General features: G+C 44.2%; 2 protein-coding genes across 2 annotated transcripts in view; one reads left to right on the top strand and one right to left on the bottom strand.

Annotated features, from left to right (window-relative positions):
• The window catches only part of LOC133128915 (collagen alpha-5(IV) chain-like), a 35,225-nt gene extending 23,674 nt beyond the window's left edge, over window positions 1-11,551 (bottom strand). Inside the window, exons 1-13 of the mRNA XM_061242723.1 lie at window positions 11,444-11,551; window positions 8,866-8,922; window positions 8,355-8,444; window positions 8,185-8,229; window positions 4,537-4,581; window positions 4,394-4,456; window positions 4,015-4,068; window positions 3,287-3,313; window positions 2,722-2,790; window positions 1,395-1,457; window positions 702-737; window positions 391-438; window positions 129-203 (exon numbers count right to left, since the gene is read on the bottom strand). Coding sequence (XP_061098707.1) covers window positions 129-203; window positions 391-438; window positions 702-737; window positions 1,395-1,457; window positions 2,722-2,790; window positions 3,287-3,313; window positions 4,015-4,068; window positions 4,394-4,456; window positions 4,537-4,581; window positions 8,185-8,229; window positions 8,355-8,444; window positions 8,866-8,922; window positions 11,444-11,524 — 753 coding nt within the window. The 5' untranslated portion in view covers window positions 11,525-11,551. The remainder of the gene's footprint in view (window positions 1-128; window positions 204-390; window positions 439-701; window positions 738-1,394; window positions 1,458-2,721; window positions 2,791-3,286; window positions 3,314-4,014; window positions 4,069-4,393; window positions 4,457-4,536; window positions 4,582-8,184; window positions 8,230-8,354; window positions 8,445-8,865; window positions 8,923-11,443) is intronic.
• A 233-nt stretch (window positions 11,552-11,784) lies between these two features.
• LOC133128914 (collagen alpha-4(IV) chain-like) overlaps window positions 11,785-19,244 on the top strand; it is a 36,008-nt gene continuing 28,548 nt past the window's right edge. The window contains exons 1-7 of the mRNA XM_061242722.1: window positions 11,785-11,814; window positions 13,397-13,513; window positions 15,357-15,399; window positions 17,001-17,072; window positions 18,020-18,154; window positions 18,357-18,401; window positions 18,550-18,666. Coding sequence (XP_061098706.1) covers window positions 13,458-13,513; window positions 15,357-15,399; window positions 17,001-17,072; window positions 18,020-18,154; window positions 18,357-18,401; window positions 18,550-18,666 — 468 coding nt within the window. The 5' untranslated portion in view covers window positions 11,785-11,814; window positions 13,397-13,457. The remainder of the gene's footprint in view (window positions 11,815-13,396; window positions 13,514-15,356; window positions 15,400-17,000; window positions 17,073-18,019; window positions 18,155-18,356; window positions 18,402-18,549; window positions 18,667-19,244) is intronic.

Here is a 19,244-nt window from a genome sequence, read left to right as displayed (position 1 = left end):
TAATCAAATTCTAATAATTATATACAACTTGCATGTAACTTGTATACTTTATAGTAGGCAAGTATGCTGATTTGGACACAGGCTTTACTTCCGCTGTACTCCCCACCCTCAGCAGCAGGAGGCCTCACCTTCAGATCCTTGGGTGCTGTGGCGTACAGCTTAATTCCTTTTGGCCCTGGAATACCGGGGGGACCTCGATCACCCTGAAATGGAGAGCGAGATTGAACCATACTCTGCACCTGAATGGGCAGCTCTACGGATGAGGAGTGCATGAAAACCTCCGGTCTCCTAGGCAGACCTGGGTCAGTAATTGGTTTGGATTAAAATAACTCTACACTTTACTGAGGTATTGGAACCTATGAAATACTCTCAAATATGTGCAAACCTCACCTTCTGCCCTCTGGGGCCAGGGATACCAGAGCTCCGGCCTTCCCTTCCCTGCAATGGAGACAGAGAAGTGAGACAAACACACACACACACACACACACACAGACAAACACACACACACAAACATACATGAAATGCATGAGACAAAAGTGAGACAAATACATACCTACACACATTCACGCACACACACACTCAGACACACACACAAACATACACATAGACAAACACACACAAGCACGCGTACACCCACACACAATCACCCACACACATTCACGCACACCACAAATAAGTGTAGCTTTTTTTTTTCCTGTTACCTTCTCCCCTAGCAGACCAGGAAGACCCCCAGCTCCCTGCAGACACATTGCCTCACATTAGCAGGTAACTCACGACCATCAAAACAACTTCAGTTTGTCCATAAAAGTGAACTAAATACAGTAAAACAGTAAGTTATATTACACAGAGAATTTGCTACCATGCTAATGCTACTGCTACATCCAGAAACACATACCCCATGTACAGTGCATCCGGAAAGTATTCACAGCGCTTCACTTTTCCCACATTTTGTTATGTTACAGCCTTATTCCAAAATGGAATAAATTCTTTTTTTTCCTCAAAATTCTACACACAACACCCCATAATGACAACATGAAAGAAGTTTTTTTGAAATTTTTGCAAATTTATTCAAAATAAAAAACTAAGAAATCACATGTACATGAAAAAGTGAAGCGCTGTGAATACTTTCCGGATTCACTGTATATAAGACACACATGCTAATGCTATATACAGGGCCACATACAATTCACATTGACTATAATATATCATACAGAGAATGTTGTATCCAGGGGAGGATTGTCTCCTGCTTAGTCTAATCAACTGTACGTCGCTCTGGATAAGAGCGTCTGCCAAATGCCAACAATGTAATGTAATGTATCAAATACAGAATGTACACAATGTACATAATAATCACACAGGTAATATCACACAGGTAATGTGACCAGCATATTTACCGATGTACCGATAGTCCCTGGAGACCCAGGTGGGCCTATCTCCCCAGAAAACCCCGGCTGACCCTGAGACACAAACAGAGATTACACAATGCCATACGCAGCAGATCGCCCCCTACAGGCAGATGTGTACAGTGAACAAACAGGATAGTCCAATTCAGCAGGCCTCTTCTGAGCAGTGCTTACATTCAATGCTACTGACAAAACACACACACGCGCACACTTGGGGTGTGAACCGAAAGTGATCTGTGACCGGTTACAAGAAATTGATAACCGATAACCGATATTTTTTATGATGGTGAAATTATGAGCTCAGTTCAAAAATAATGCACGTTCTTCAGCAGACGTATTATTGCGATTCTAAACTAGCAATCGACTAGCTTCAGTAGTTCCAGCAAGAAAACAAGGGGTTTAAAATTCAAACACCATAGGGAATTGAATGCTACAGTATTAGAGTTATCAAATCATTTCGGTAGCTGTTGGTTGACTTATGGCTTATTGCAACGTTGTGTCGTTTCTTAAGGTTCACAGAAGATCCGTGTTCGTTGACACGCTACCAGAAAACTGAACGTAGCTTTCCACTATTAAACAAAGCAATACATCATTGCACGAATGTTGCACGAAATATTATAATACGCTGTTACACTGTTAAATATAACAATTAAATCCACAAGCTACAGTCGTACAAGCAAGCAGTCACTACGCGCTATCTACATAAAAAATAAATAAAGTAAAACATTATCATTAGGCTATTTATCCATCGGATATTGAAAGCGAAAATTCCCTGCTTTCAGCGAAAAATGGACACGTTAATTTCACCACCACGATTCTCCCACGCCATATAAAATGCATTGGCATATAAAATGCAAGTTTAACGTTACATTAGAATATATCAAATTGGACAGCGACCTGCATTGGCATGAAAGTAAAATCATTAGACCAGCCGCCTATGGTAAAACGGACCCGGTATTATACTATATCAGGCAAATATTGCGTGACCACAGAATTTTGAGTGCACAACCCTGTCTGTAACAAAGTTGTTAACAGCAGCATATTCACAGATTTCATGCCAATCATGTCTATCAAACAGAAGCCATAGAAGAGGGATAAAAACATGAAGAATTATAATTAAAAAATGACACGATCCACCAGCATAGCGTAGACGTAAACTACAGGGATTTAACTACAGTTTCTGAGCTTTAGTTTGTAATATGGTGCAAACATCTTGGAGTTTGGCCTGCTCATGGGTAAATGAAACCGGTCTTCCTGATAATTAAACTGCTCTGTCTTATACACTGCAGGGATGTCATTGGTCGGCTGGTTTACTGACGGGAATGCCCGGTCTTCCTTGCGGTCCGTGTTGCCCTTTATATCCATAGGGGGGCAAAGATGAGTCACCCTGTTGGAGAAATCAACAGGTCAACATTAAGTGGTCAACACAGCAGATACATGGACATACACTCACCGAGCACTTTATTAGGAACATTTTTACTTTATTACACCTACTTATTAATGCGACTATCTAATCGGCCAATTGTATGGCTTCAGTTAATGTTCACATCAACCATCGGAATGGGGAAAAATGTGACCTAAGTGACTTTGACCGTGGAATGATTTCTGGTGGCAGCCAGGGTGGTTTGAGTATTTCAGAAACTGCTGATCTCCTGGGATTTTCACATGCACTGGTCTATAGAATTTGCAAAGAGTTCTGCAGACAGAAACGCCTTCAGAGGAGATTTGGATAGGCTACAGCAGTAGAAGTGAAAATGAGTCTAATAAATGCCTAATAAAGTGCTCATTGAGTGTATGCATCTCTATCTCTCTCCATTGTCCTCTCTCCCTCACACACACACACAGACAAAACCAAAAATATGCGTATACAAACACAGACATACCTTCAGTCCAGGAGCTCCTTGAACACCCTTTAAAAGAAAGAAGAAACACCAGTAGTTTGTCTCTCTCCAACTGAAGACACAATAACTAGAGGCACAGTCTATGCAGTTCTTTAGGGCCACTTCCTTAATTCTTAATTTGTTTATTTAACAGGGACAAATGCATACAACATTGCTTTATATATAAAATACAAAGTAGATTCCATGCATACAGGTTTCTAGCCATGGCTAATTTGCAACCCCTGTCCCGGCCAGGTTTTTTAATCTAATGGCCATGCATCCCATGGCCACACAATCTTATTATTATTTTTTATTCATTTATGTTTTGGAACATTTATGTTTTTGTCTGTGACCAGTCTCAGATACAAACTTACTTCAATAGCATAACTAAAAACACATGCATGACCCAAGGAGCCAATAACAGAAGTGGAACCGCACGGATAAAGGGAACAGGAAGACCAGGAAGTCAGGACAACACCCAAAGAGGCTCAACTAAATCAGGGGTGACTGATATATGACTGACATACCAACACTTTGAGTTATCACTGACAGGGATGACTGACAGCTTAACAGCCAGGCCTGACAGGATGACATTTGACATTTAATGATGACAGTTAATGACAGTTGAATTTCAGCACGGTCTGACCAATAAACACAGCTATAGAATGGGCTGCTGAATGTCAGAGCTGACTGACAGCCGGACAGTGACAAATGAGGGGAAAGTGTCTTACCATTGGTCCATCTGGTCCAGGGTAACCTGGGATACCAGGATAGCCTTTTTCACCCTGGAGATAGACATGTGGGATGGCATGTTTGAGAAGGGAGGCACATTCAGTATATGAGTTTGTGGTGGCAGAGACAGACAGCCATGTATGTGTCTGTGTGTGCGTGCAATGCATGTATGTGCGTGAGCATGTGTGTGTGTGCATATTTGTGTGCATGTGTGTGTGTGTGTGTATGTGTGCGGTGTGGAAGTATGTGTGTGTGTGTGTGTGTGTGTGTGCAATGCATGCATGTGTGTGTATGTGTGTGCGCGTTTGTGTGTGTGTGTATGTGTGTGTTGTGGTTTGGTACAAAGCAATGAACACAACAAAGCTGTCATTAGTATACCTTTGTCCCATTGCATCCTGAGTAACCAGGAAGTCCCATCTCTCCCATGTGCCCTGGTGTGCCCTGCACAGACAGACATGTCAATACAGCCCAGGATACAGGCAGGGAGAGGGGGGTTTGTGGGGATTAATGTGTTCACTCACTGGCAACCCTGGAGCTCCAGTAAATCCTGGTGTCCCCAAAGAGCCCTGTGAAATCAAGAGAAATACAATTATTACCCACACACACACACATACACACACACACACACCCAACACAATCACAAGTACACACACACACATGCAAGGCAAGGCAAGTTTATTTTTTCAGCACATTTCACATTTCATGGCTGTGATGAGTTCCTCCGTTCCTCGCATCATTCCTGCAGTGTGTCACCCTGTGGTGTGTCAGTTCAATGTTCCTCAATGGGCTGCAATGTGTCCAGGTGGTCTTCCGGGGCTTGGATAGGTGTCCTGTTAAGTCCAGTTTATGTAGCCACCATAAGATCCATGCAGCTGTTGGGCTCTTGAGCAACCTCACATTGCCCCAAAGGGGATTGTCCCCCTTCTTAGTCTAATCAACTGCTAGTCGCTTTGGATAAAAGCATCAGCTAAATAGCGATGAGTTATGAGTGACGCTTACTCGGCCATAAACTGGCCTTTAGAGCTGAGAGCATCAATGCAGGGGACAGATGGGTTGAGGCTTGCACTTGAAAGGCTGGACTGTTGCAGATGGATTTCATCCATCTCTTCCAGTTTGATTCTCAGTAATCAAGATATTGTTCCCGGGGGGGAGGAGGGGGCACACTGGCTAATGGATGGGCTTATATCAGTCCCATCCTGGTTGTGTTTATTCTGTGCAAGGTTGTTGACCTTGCGGCCTCTGCTTACATTTTCCTCCCTTGCAGGAGAGCTGGAGTGAGAGGCTCCGGGGGGTGGAGTGTATGAGTGGGCAATGCTGAAATGTAGGTACAGTCAGGTCCATAAATATTGGGACATCGACACAATTTTCATCTTTTTGGCTCTATACACCACCACAATGGATTTGAAATGAAACAAACAAGATGTGCTTTAACAGCAGACTTTCAGCTTTAATTTGAGGATATTTACATTACATTACATTACATTATTGGCATTTGGCAGACGCTCTTATCCAGAGCGACGTACAGTTGATTAGACTGAGCAGGGGACAACCCTCCCCTGGAGCAATGCAGGGTTAAGGGCCTTGCTCAAGGGCCCAACGGCTGTGCAGATCTTATTGTGGCTACACTGGGATTCGAACCACCAACCTTGCCGGTCCCAGTCAATTACCTTGACCACTACGCTACAGGCCGCCCTGTTTATTTACATCCAAATCAGGTGAACGGTGTAGGAATTACAACAGTTTGTATATGTGCCTCCCACTTTTTAAGGGACCAAAAGTAATGGGACAAACTAACAATCATAAATCAAACTTTCACTTTTTAATACTTGGTTGCAAATCCTTTGCAGTCAATTACAGCCTGAAGTCTGGAACGCATAGACATCACCAGACGCTGGGTTTCATCCCTGGTGATGCTCTGCCAGGCCTCTACTGCAACTGTCTTCAGTTCCTGCTTGTTCTTGGGGCATTTCCCTTCAGTTTTGTCTTCAGCAAGTGAAATGCATGTTCAATCGGATTCAGGTCAGGTGATTGACTTGGCCATTGCATAACATTCCACTTCTTTGCCTTAAAAAACTCTTTGGTTGCTTTCACAGTATGCTTCGGGTCATTGTCCATCTGCACTGTGACGTGCCGTCCAATGAGTTCTGAAGCATTTGGCTGAATATGAGCAGATAATATTGCCCGAAACACTTCAGAAATCATCCTGCTGCTTTTGTCAGCAGTCACATCATCAATAAATACAAGGGAACCAGTTCCATTGGCAGCCGTACATGCCCACACCATGACATTACCACCACCATGCTTCACTGATGAGGTGGTATGTTTTGGATCATGAGCAGTTCCTTTCCTTCTCCATACTCTTCTCTTCCCATCATTCTGGTACAAGTTGATCTTTGTCTCATCTGTCCATAGGATATTGTTCCAGAACTCTAAAGGCTTTTTTAGATGTTGTTTGGCAAACTCCAATCTGGTCTTCCTGTTTTTGAGGCTCAGCAATGGTTTACATCTTGTGGTGAACCCTCTGTATTTACTCTGGTGAAGTCTTCTCTTGATTGTTGACTTTGACACACATACACCTACCTCCTGGAGAGTGTTCTGGATCTGGCCAACTGTTGTGAAGGGGTTTTTCTTCACCAGGGAAAGAATTCTTCTGTCATCCACCACAGTTGTTTTCCGTAGTCTTCTGGGTCTTTTGGTGTTGCTGAGCTCACCGGTGCGTTCTTTCTTTTTAAGAATGTTCCAAACAGTTGATTTGGCCACACCTAATGTTTTTGCTATCGCTTTGATGGGTTTGTTTTGATTTTTCAGCCTAATGATGGCTTGCTTCACTGATAGTGACAACTCTTTGGATCTCATATTGAGAGTTGACAGCAACAGATTCCAAATGCAAATAGCACACTTGAAATGAACTCTAGACATTTTATCTGCTTCTTGTAAATGAGATAATGAGGGAATAACACACACCTGGCCATGGAACAGCTGAGCAGCCAATTGTCCCATTACTTTTGGTCCCTTAAAAAGTGGGAGGCACATATACAAACTGTTGTAATTCCTACACCGTTCCCCTGATTTGGATGTAAATACCCTCAAATTAAAGCTGAAAGTCTGCAGTTAAAGCATATCTTGTTCGTTTCATTTCAAATCCATTGTGGTGGTGTATAGAGCCAAAAAGAGGAGAATTGTGTCGATGTCCCAATATTTATGGACCTGACTGTATATGAGCATTTTTGTCCCAGCCTTGTTTTGGCCATCAGCACTGAACCAGTGTCTGTGTTGCCAAAAAAGGTTGAAGTTGTCACTTCATGATTGGAACACGACAACGGTAGGTATGTGTTTAGGGGCCGGTAGTCTGCAGTGACTGCCAGTTCCACAGCCAAAGTAGGTATTGGGTCCGAAATGAGGACTGAGACTCGGCATGTCCTCTTTCAAGTGCAGACTGAAGACTCATCTCTTCAGGCTACACCTTTCCCTCCCTAACTCACCACCATGATTAGCCTTATATATGCCATAGTCTGTAATGGCTCTTATATAGTTGTATAGATATTGTTGTTTTTTGTATGAGCTATTGTATTGTTGTACTCAGGGTATTCTAGCTGCCAACTGTAGTATGCTAGTTTGGAAGTTAATGTATTCTTTAAGGGTTCCGATTATATCTGTATGTTTACACTAGGACTTGGAACTGTACTGTCCCCTCAGGTCCTCTTCGCACTTGTACTTGTGTTTGATCTGCACTTCGTTGTACATCGCTCTGGATAAGAGCGTCTGCTATATGCCATGTAATGTAATGTAATGTTTTAGCCAATCAGATTGCTGTTTGGGGATTTCATTAGCACCCAGTACCCACATGCACAATGATACTGTCTACTGATGAGTTTTCTGATTAAATTTGAGGGACAGTGGCATAGGTTTTTAGCATCTTGCCCCTTACACCTTTGATGATGGAGTCACCCACAAGTAATTTTTTTGGTTGGGGCATGGGAACAAATCCATGACTGACCTTCCTGTCTTTAAGGCAAGGAAACGGTGAGTGCCTAGATCTAGGCAGGTAGAGAGATGGATGATAGTTGAAGGGGCCTTTTCCAGCTCCGCACACATATGCACACAGACACACACAAGCACACACACATACAAACACACACGAATGCCCGTGCAAAATGGTCAGCACTCACCCGTTTTCCTTTGCCTCCTAGAGCACCAGGAAGACCCTTGGAACCCTGTTAAACAAAAACAACAATAAAATCTGTGAACTGATCTTCATATATACTCTACCCCAGTCAAACCAGTGCAAGCACCTACCAGCAGCCATATGGATCCCATGTGGAAAAACAGAATAAGTCACCTTTGGGCCTACTGGTCCAGCTCGTCCCTCCATTCCCGGAAACCCATTCAACCCAAGCGGTCCTTCAATCCCTGAGTACCCTTTCTCTCCCTGTGGGGAAAAGAGGAATTATGGGAAGGACACCTAATATGGCTGCCGATTACACAGGGAAGGGACTTGCTAGTCTTTAGGACCTGTGGTTTCTCCAGGGATTATGGCAAATCATCATCCGAAGGCATCACTGTCTTTATGGTTGTGTGATCCAGAGAAGTGAAAATGAAGCAAAAGACCAAGGTCTGGATTTGTCTGGCACTGAGAAATGCTTCTTGTCTTTCTATCTGAGTGAATATCTCTGAATTGAGGTCGTAAGAACACTGAGTTAAATCGTCCAGAAACATCCGGAAAAGTCGTGCCAAAGTCATTCTGCATTATAAACAGAGGGGGGGTCAGAGAAGGGGAAATGGGTGAGAGGGACAGAGAAGTGGGTGAGGGAGGTCAGAAATGCACTCTGGATGGACTCTGGACTGCTCACTTTGTTTCCTTTTACTCCGCCGCAGTGGCACCTGGACTTCCCATTGCACACGCATTCCTGGAACAGACAGACAGCAAAACTGTCAAGGACAGACCGAGGGCACCCTCAACCCACCCAGCACCAAGATGCTTTCTCACACAAGTTACAATTAATTAATTATTTCACACAATGAAGAAAAAATAAATCTGTGTTTCCCAGGCCAAATGGGAAGTCTAAGCCTATATCCAGCCGGAATTTCAGGATAATAAGCACACAATATTCCACAGCTGTGCCCTGGGAGCAGAGGTGCTTTATCAGTTCATACCGGCCTCCAGTGTCCTTCTCCCCAGGAATGAGTGTTTAAAACACAAACACCACACAGGATGGCACAACAACTACTGGGGCGATATGGCTCAGGCAGTAAGAGCAGTCGTCTGGCAGTCGGAGGGTTGCCGGTTCGATCCCCGCCCGGGCTGTGTCGAAGTCTCCCTGACCAAGACACCTAACCCCCAAATGCTCCTGACGAGCTGGTCGGCGACTTGCATGGCAGCCGATCGCCATCGGTGTGTGAGTGTATGTGTGAATGGAGAAGCATCAATTGTACAGCGCTTTGGATAAAGGCGCTATATAAATGCCAACCATTTAACGATTAATACGGCAGTACTATACGGTATTAATAGATACGTCAGGGTATTTCTAATACTAACACTCATCTTCAGTAACGCTCTTGAATGGAGTTGAATGTTACAAACTCCAATAAAACCTAAATCTTTTCTTAACAGCTTTTATAGAATATAGACTGCTATGAAGTGTGCATTGAGTGGTATGTGGTGTGTGGAGTGTGGTGTGTGTGTGTGTGTGGTGTGTGGTGTGTGTGGTGTGCGGTGTGTGGTTGGCAGTGTGTGTTGTGCGGTGTGTGTGTGTGTGCGTTGTGTGGTGTGCGGTGTGTGTGTGGTGTGGTGTGTGGTTTGTGGTGAGAAGTGTGCAGTGTGTGGTTGGTGATGGAATGAATGTGGGTTCTGTTAGGTGAGTTTGACCTGCACTGTACTCTCCAGTCCAGACCCTAAATTTAAACAAAGTGTACTGTACAATCTGGCCCCTCTGGCTTATGCAAAAGCACTTTATGGGCTTAAAGGTCATCATCTTACAAACGTGTGGCCTGGAATGTTAACAATCTGTAGGTCTGGCACTAAATCTTATGACTTTTTGTTTGGGGGTGAAATAAACAGGCTCATCGCAAGCTGGGGTGCCTCTACGGCATACCCTGACATCCTGACGACTTCCCCGAAGCATCCTGACGACTTCCCAGAAACACTCTGACCATCTACAGAGCCCTGGATCTACCGTACAGACTCCTGCTGCACTGTCAACCAGCCATTCCGTTACTGCACCAGGAGGACCTCTGGTACTGCACTGTGAGGCCCACTCTTACAACACTTTGAGTCTCACTCTTACTGCACTGTGAAGCCCAGTCTTACTTCACTGTGAGTCCAACTCTTACTGCACTGTGAGGCCCATTCTGACAGCACCATGAGGCCCACTCTTACTGAACCTCAAGGCCCACTTTTACTGCACTGTCAGGCTCACCCTTACTGCACTGTGAGGCCCTCTTGCTATGCCACAAATCTGCCCTCCCATGACCACCTGTCATTTTTCAATTAATAATCTGACCTCATTTCCTTTTCTATTGTTTTGCTTTCTTTCATTCTTAGTATTTGTTTGGTCATTCATATTTTGCTCTTTTTCCATATTTGTGTATATTTGCCCTCTTACTTTGCATGCTATAACAATACAAGCATGAAAATGGTATAAACATCAACATTACATTTGCATATGGCAGATGCTCTTATCCAGAGTGACGTACAGTTGATTAGACTAAGCAGGAGACAATCCTCCGCTGGAGCAAGGGTTAATGGCTGTACAGATCTCATTGTGGCTGCACCGGGGATCAAACTGCCGACCTTGGGTGTCCCAGTCATGTACCTTAACCAATATGCTACAGGCCGCCCCATAAAAAACAACATTCACTGACCCCTGATATATGCAGTATATTTGTACCCTAACCACATACATAAACACATGTACACATGTTCACTGCATATATCCAGTCATTTAGACTGACTGCATGCATACAGGCATGCATATCAACTGACATACAGAATGAGTGCAGATACACACATTTTCCACACATACATGCACACTGATTGTATCAGAAGAATTAGCAGAAATACATTATTGGTACATATACATAGGTGCAGCAACTACACAAATGGAATATAAGCATGAATATACACTGACAGTACAGTATAGTATCTGTGAAAGTACAAAATGCATGCAAATATACACTCACACACACACACACACACACACACTCAGAGACAGCACATAAATTTGAGACAACTTGAGAATTTGTACTCGCACACATACACATGAGCTGACCATGCATGTACTATAGACCATGTGTTAACCACCCTAATAGCAATCAAAAAGAGAGACACAAAACGCATACAGGCGTGCCGCCAGGTTGACCAGGCCCAGCTGCAGGACATTATACACGTCTTCTGACCGTGACAGGTGAGAAAAGCTACACAACACTTACTTTCGCCTCCAGTGTGAAAGCAGCCAGGACCAGAATCAGAGCCACAGACAGCAGCCTGGTCGGACAGCGTGCGTGTGTCATCTCACCCGTCCGCAGAAACACAACCTTTCCTCCTCACGGGACCACCCAAGATTCCTCACCACAGCGGCGCGCTCGGGGACACTGTGGGAGTGGGGCCGACGCTCGGGGTAAGGGCCCAGGGGAAGGGCCCGGGGGAAGCTCCGTGCAAGGGCATTGGGAGTTCTGTGTTTATAAAAAAAAGGAAAAGGCGGCGCTTACAGCATCTCTCCGACAGTTGAGCGCGGCGAATATTTACCAAACCAAAAACCAGACCGGCGCGCAAGCAGCAGGACCTTCTCACAAGCCCTAAGGTGAGCCTTCTGAGTACTCCAATGTTGCTCTTCTTAACTTTAAATCATTTAAACTGTTTTAGAAAGTTCAGGGGGAAAGAATGTGTATTCATTACATCTGCATGAAGTGTGTGTGACAAGCTCTGCCAATGGTATTTTAACTACAGAGGCAATGAAGGAAGTTTGATTGGGAACAGGTTCTTAAGTTTAGCTACAATATTTGCCATTGCTGTTTGAATTGTCAAGACAATATGTACAATTCTACACCATTCTATATGATTCTATACCATCTGCCATTGTTTCCATCTCTATTCTATAATTCAAAGTTGTTTTAGTGTGTTCACCATCACTTAAATAATATGAATTCAGCTATAAATGTGCCATATCACTGGGTGGTTATGTTGAATGGCTGTAAGGCACGTGTGTGCAATTCTAGTTCCCGAGGACTGGTCTGCGTATTGGTTTTTGTTCCAACCAATTGCCTTGTTTTCAATTTGCTGACAGCTCTATGAATTACCCTGGTTCAAGTCTACTTGAGCACAGTAAAATCAGTAGAATACACTTGCAGCCTGCAGCTGTAGCCGGTACTCATACACATCAGATAAGATATGATTGAGTCAATTAAATAATTAAGGCCTGAAGTTGGCACAAAATCCTGAAAAGGATCGGCCCTTGTTGTGCACCCCGGCTGTAAGGAGAATCAGTCAGGCATCTTTCTGTGTGACCACTGAGAACAGCACAGCATCCCTGGGTACAGTTATTGCTTAACTGTCGCTTTGTCTTGTAATGCTGCATATACTGTACCTGTTGTAATCACCAATTGAGTTGATTGATTGGTTGATTGAGTTTGCCTTTTTATGTTTGGCAGATTTATTTAGATGGACTGCAGTCATGCCATTATTAAAAAGATAATGGCATGACTGTTTTTTCAGGCAACTATTTTCATTAAAATATGACTTAAAACAGCAACATTATAGATCATATACTATTTAGTTTTTTTAGTATCACTCAGACCAGACCTGGGGTTTGAGAGTTTTACAGTCACATCTCTATGCTCCGCTGTCACCCGTTCTAAAAGACTGCCTGATTTCAAGTCTGGTCACAGTTTTGTGAGCATCCATGGTTTGTGTGCTTGAGTGTATGCTTTTGTGGATGTGTGAGTGCGTGCGAGTGTGTTTTGCATGCATGCTTGCATGTGTGTGTGTGTGTGTGTGTGTGTGTGTGTGTCTGTGTGTGCGTCCTTCTGTTTCTTCTGTAAAGCGTCTCTGTGACAGTGTCTCCGTTAAAAAATGGATGCAATGCAAATACACTTGGTTTGAACTGAACTGAACTGCGAGATGGCTCAGGCAGTATGGGCAGTTGTCTGGCAGTCGGAGGGTTGCCGGTTCGATCCCCCGCCCGAGCTGTGTCGAAGTGTCCCTGAGCAAGACACCTAACCCCCAAATGCTCCTGATGAGCTGGTGGGCGCCTTGCATAGCAGCCAATCGCTGTGAGTGTGTGTATGAGAAGCATCAATCTTACAGCGCTTTGGATAAAGGCGCTATATAAATGCCAACCATTTAACTGAACTGAGGACAAAGTGCATTTGGACTCCATTTTCCAGCAGTACCGACAGGAGAGGAAAAGAGGCGTGGCCTGCGGAGGGCGAACGGGAAACCCCTTTAATGTCACGAGCGAAGAGGAACGTTGCCGGGGTCAGCTGGTGTTACCTGACCCTGTGGTGAGAGCAGTCCTCCATCTCGTCCAATCAGCAACTGACTACGCGCCGTGCGAAATTTAACTTCCCAAATATACATTTACACAGGAAAATTAATCACCTCGAACCAAACCGGACATTTACGCAAAGAAACTTCTGCGGTTTAATTAAGGAGGGCGCTTAATTAAACACGGTCGATAAAACAGAAGCTTGGTTGAATTAATAAGCAGATAGCACATTACAGTACAAACTGTCCTCCAAACTCCATATTTCTCTCATCCTGTTTTAATTCATTTCGCGTTATTAACAATTAAGCAATTGATTTGGTGAGTAATTCACAGCGGTCGGCAGCTAATTATCTTTCTGAATTTTATACAGGGGTGGATAACTGTCGCATATATTTTTCTTTTACATTTCACTATCTCTGTGGCAAACCAGGGCCTGCTGAATATGTAAAGGTTGTTTAATACGCACGGATTCTGTGGTCTAAATGCGCTTAAAAATGTATTGGCTTCTGCAGTTGTGCTTACAGCGCATAGCTGGTGTGAAAAAATAAACTTGGGGAATTACCTGCTTCAGTTAAAAGTTAGTTAATTGGTATTTTGAGAACCAGTTCAAACCGGTTAAGGAGTCGAGTATCCCCCATTCACTTGTATACAGATAGACTGCACATGTATGTGTGCTGTGCAATGGTGGTCTCTGTATCCTCCGGCAGTGCACCTCTCTCTGTAAATTCAGGAAACTGGGAGATAAACAGTGTTAAAGATTCACATGTTGTCACTCAGTCTCATCCCCATGGCAACCATGTGAATTCTTCATAAGTCCCACTCAAAAGATGGTAAAGAGATGCAGATGGAGGAAGCAGACATTACATGTCCAGTCCAATTCCCCCAGTTTATTACAGCTGTGCACTGTAAGCACAAGTGTTCGAGAACTTCATTGCTTTCCATTAGCAGTAATGATTGTTGCATCAGCATTAGTGTTCAGTTAAGAACATTGCAATTACATATTTGTGATCTCACTCCTTAATTAAAGGGTTCAAATGGATAGATTATGTAGAAAGGAAATTTGTGGTGACAACCCATCTGCATGTTGATAAAAAGTAAAGGCTTTCAGGCTAATTGGGAGATAGCCAGACTATATCTGGGCAAATCTGCTGCTATATCAGGGTTAGCCTAGTACATTTATGTCAAAAGGTCTCTCATTTTTATGTTGTTTTGGATTCCGATACAGTTGAGTGACAGGAGGTGTCCATAAAACTGTTTATCTCCCAGTTTCCTGAATTTACACAGAGAGAAGTGCACTGTGTGAGGTTACGGAGGCCACCACAGCACACACACTTAGGTCTGTCCACTTTAGACTATCCACTTAGAAGTTTGATGCGTTGTGTGTTCAGAGATGCTCTTCTGCATACCACTGTTGTGATGTGTGGTTATTTGTGTTACCGTCACCTTGCAGTCTGTCCCTTCTCCTCTGACCTCTCTCATTAACAAGGCGTTTTTGCCTGCAGAACTGCTGCTCACTGTTTTTTGTTTTTCGCACAATTCTCTGCAAACTCTAGAGATTGTTGTGATCAGCACTACCTGTGATACTCAAACCACCCTGTCTGGCAACAAACAACATGGTCAAAGTCACTTAAATCACACTTCCTCCCCATTGTGACATTTGGTCTGAACAACAGCTGAACCTCTTGACCATGTCTGCATGCTCGCTCTCTCTTTATGTATATATATATATATATATATATCTTCTTCTTTTTTCTCTGTCTCTCTCTTTCTTTTTTTAAGTTGTCTGACCACATACACATCTCATTCATTGGTTGACCGGAGTATTTGATTGGGTAACTGGTTCATTTATTTCCTCACAGGTGGTTTGTACTTCTTTATCTCTGCCAACAAAGGGCCAATGGGGTGAGTTCATACTACCGAATCTTTGAGAGGCAAACAAATATATCAGCGAAGAGGAAAGCAGAGACACGTCAACTGCATGATGTACTGTAACTGCATTTAGATTGACAATTAATGTCAGTAGTTATAGCACTGGTATGTGTTGTTTGCAAATAGTACAACCAATATTGTCAGGACCCCCACGAAAATGAGATGGTACATCTCAAGGGAAAATGAATGAATTTCTCTAAATATGTAGTGTTTTTTTGTATTTTTTACCTGTAATGTATTATGGAATTGGGTTATAAGCAGTTTAGATATTTCACGTGGTTTATTGTTTGTGAGCAGATTCTTGTATGAAAGAGCAGGTCGAGACAAACACAACTCGCCTGGTTAGATAGACTGCTGAACAGATACAGTCGGTGTCTCTGCATGCCCCTGTTAGTGCTGCAGTCAAACTCCTGTTCTCCCGATTTCCAAGCTCACTTCCCAGACAGCCAGTGACTCCCGGCCGGATCTGCCCTGATAATGATTACACCGGTACCCCAACGGCCAGCGTTTCTGAGAAATTCTTGTGCAGTAAAGTGAGGAATGAGACACAACAGGGTCAGATAATGGAGGCAAAGGTGGCAGGTGGAAGGGGAGCTGGACCTCGAGAATAACTCTGCTCCTGCAGTCATAATATTTAACAACAACACAGTCCACAGTTCCAGGGAAATGTAAATATTTTTGAAAAGCTGTTAATAGCTATTTATGCTTTGTAGGGAAAGAATCCTCATTCCGCAGTTCTCTAACAATAACAGAATTCCATGTTACATGCCATCAAAGGCATGAAGATTACGACGTAATTGTAGTCCTTATTTTATAATCACCCATATTTTCCATATTGTTCATGTCAACATGCCTTAATTAAATACATGCATCAGAATGCATTGTAGCCCTGTGTTTGTGCGCTTTGCCTTTTGTAATTATATGGATTTGTTTTGCTACTTAATGAAATCTACTACGTATATATTCACAGCCTAGTCTGTGACTCTTTGTAGGAGGTGTGTGTTAGAATACCTCTGTGTGAGGTCTGTGTTCGACTACCTGTGTGTGAGGTATGTTAGGTGTGTGTTAGATTACCTGTGCATGTGAGGTGTGTGTTACAGTACCTGTGTGTAAGGTGTGTGAGGTATCAGTCACAGTGCTTGTGTAAGGTGTGTGTGAGGTGTGTGTGAGGTATCAGTCACAGTGCCTGTGTAAGGTGTGTGTAAGGTGTGTGTGAGGTATCAGTATCAGTCACAGTGCCTGTGTAAGGTGTGTGAGGTATCAGTCACAGTGCCTGTGTAAGGTGTGTGTAAGGTGTGTGTGAGGTATCAGTCACAGTGCCTGTGTAAGGTGTGTGTGAGGTGTGTGTGAGGTATCAGTCACAGTGCCTGTGTAAGGTGTGTGTAAGGTGTGTGTGAGGTATCAGTCACAGTGCCTGTGTAAGGTGTGTGTAAGGGGTGTGTGAGGTATCAGTCACAGTGCCTGTGTAAGGTGTGTGTAAGGTGTGTGTGAGGTATCAGTCACAGTGCCTGTGTAAGGTGTGTGTAAGTTGTGTGTGAGGTATCAGTCACAGTGCCTGCTGGTTGCTGTTTCAGGGGCAGCTGCAGGAGCCTTGTCGGGGGAGAGACTGCTCTGTGTGTCAGTGTTTTCCAGCCAAAGGATCCCATGTGAGTTACCCTGACCTCCCCCAAATCCCAACCCCCGTCACCTTGAGCTCCGGAACTCCGGAATTCTCTTCTTATCAGACCCTGCTGCAAACAACCTGCCAGGCGTTATCTACCGACTGCTGCTTGGGTCAGAGCAGTGGTAGTCTTCACAGGAAAGTACTGCCCTTGCCAGCCAGCTACCAGCGGTTTCAAAACATAGCTTGAGCTTGAGCCATGGTTTATTATCCACGGGGATTATAAACCATGGTCTAACTGCTCAACCAGCTACCAGCTGTTTCAAAACCTAGAAGTCCAGAACCAGATGTTATATGAGAGTATAACAGGAAGACTGTACAGGTGACGGATCGTAATTTCAAAGAACAGATGTTGTGCGAGGGACACTTTTACAGTAGCAATATTTTAAGACATCTCTCTGCTGTCAGACTCATGTAATTATTTACCAGAGGGCGGCCTGTAGCATAGTGGTTAAGGTAAATGACTGGGACACACAAGGTCGGTGGTTCTAATCCCGGTGTAGCCACAATACGATCCGCACAGCTGTTGGGCCCTTGAGCAAGGCCCTTAACCCTGCACTGCTCCCGGGGAGGATTGTGTCCTGCTTAGTTTAATCAACTGTATGTCGCTCTGGATAAGAGCGTCTGCCAAATGCCCATAATGTAATTGAGAAGGCACCTGTGGGTTTCTGGCTTCATTTTATGTGTTTTGTCGCCCCCCTGTGGTCATATTAAAGAACAACAGATGAGAGTGCTCAGTGACTCAGTGACCAGTTTTAATCCTGAACTAAACTTGAGTTTTGTGTGGAGAATCTACATTATTTTATGCGTGTCTGTGGAACTGGTTACTTTGTGGTCAATGTTCAGTACATAATTCAGTTATATCATAGTAGTCTGATTTGTTTTTTCCTATTCGTAATTTAATCTCCTTACCATTTACTGTCTTCTCTCTAGGGTGGGCCAGGCCACCTGGGTCGCCGGGGCTCACAGGGGCCCCGGGGCCCACCAGGCCTCCAGGGGCCTCATGGAGAGAAGGGAAGATCAGGTGACGCTGGAGATCCTGGGGAAGAAGGGGAGGTCGGGGACGTGGTAAATATTATCTTACTAATCACTCAGAAACGTTACAGTCCCTTCTTACCCATCCCATCTCATCCAGTCCTTTCCCCAGCATCTCAGATCCAGCTCCTCACACAGCCTTGCTTTTTATGAGTTGTCTTGAGTGCTGTTTTGTATCTTGGGGTCCAGGTCCATCTCATTACTGCAATGTTACTGTGTGTACGCTGTTTTTAAGGGCATGACTGGCGTTCCTGGTTTTCCCGGACTAGATGGCGTCCCTGTGAGTACATCGTGTTGAATTTAGTGATTCCTGTCCAAGATCACATCCCTTTAAGAGCACATCCCTTTAAGAGCACATTCCCATAAGATCACATCTCTTTAAAATAATCAACATCACCCCCCCCCCCCCCTTGTGTACTATGCTGCAGGGGTACCCTGGGCCTGGGGGTCCTCCGGGTCTCCCGGGGTGGGACGGCTGCAACTCGTCGAGGGGAGACCCCGGAATCCCGGGCGTCCCGGGCGGGCAGGGGCGTTACGGGATCACGGTGAGTGGACAACAGACCATCCAATCACGGATCGGGGGAGTGCTGCAGGCCAGACCACGCATCGTAGAGCAGGGAACTGATCACTCAAACTTTTAACTTGAATTATAAATGGTAAATGGTGTGCATTTATATAGCGCCTTTATCCAAAGCCTTGCACAATTGCTGCAGTGGCGAAGGTCCAGGCAGGTCGAAGCTGACAGGAAGGTGACAGTAACACAAATAACCATATATTACTGCAGTGGTATGCAGAAGAGCATCTCGGAACACACAACACGTCAAACCTCTAAGTGGATAGGCTACAGCAGCAGAAGACTTAATAAATCTAAAAAAGAAGTCTAATAAATACCTAATAAAGTACCCACTGCGCGTATATATCAATATCTTATGACAAATTATCAGATATTCTTGAATAAGTGTGAGTCCTCATCTCCGATATCCAAGTCTGAATGAATTGACTTCTCGAGTCCGAGTCGTCAGTTCTCAAGCCACGAATCATGAAAACCAGGACATTGATCTGTACTGCCCCCCAGTGGAGGAATGAACTTCCTACAGTGGACACTGCAGCAGAGTCAGTGGCG

This window comes from Conger conger, chromosome 5 (genome assembly GCF_963514075.1).
Source record: "Conger conger chromosome 5, fConCon1.1, whole genome shotgun sequence".
NCBI classification, from domain to species: Eukaryota; Metazoa; Chordata; class Actinopteri; order Anguilliformes; family Congridae; genus Conger; species Conger conger.
The sequence above is the reverse complement of the archived record's forward strand: the minus strand, read 5'-3'. Positions and strand labels throughout refer to the sequence as shown.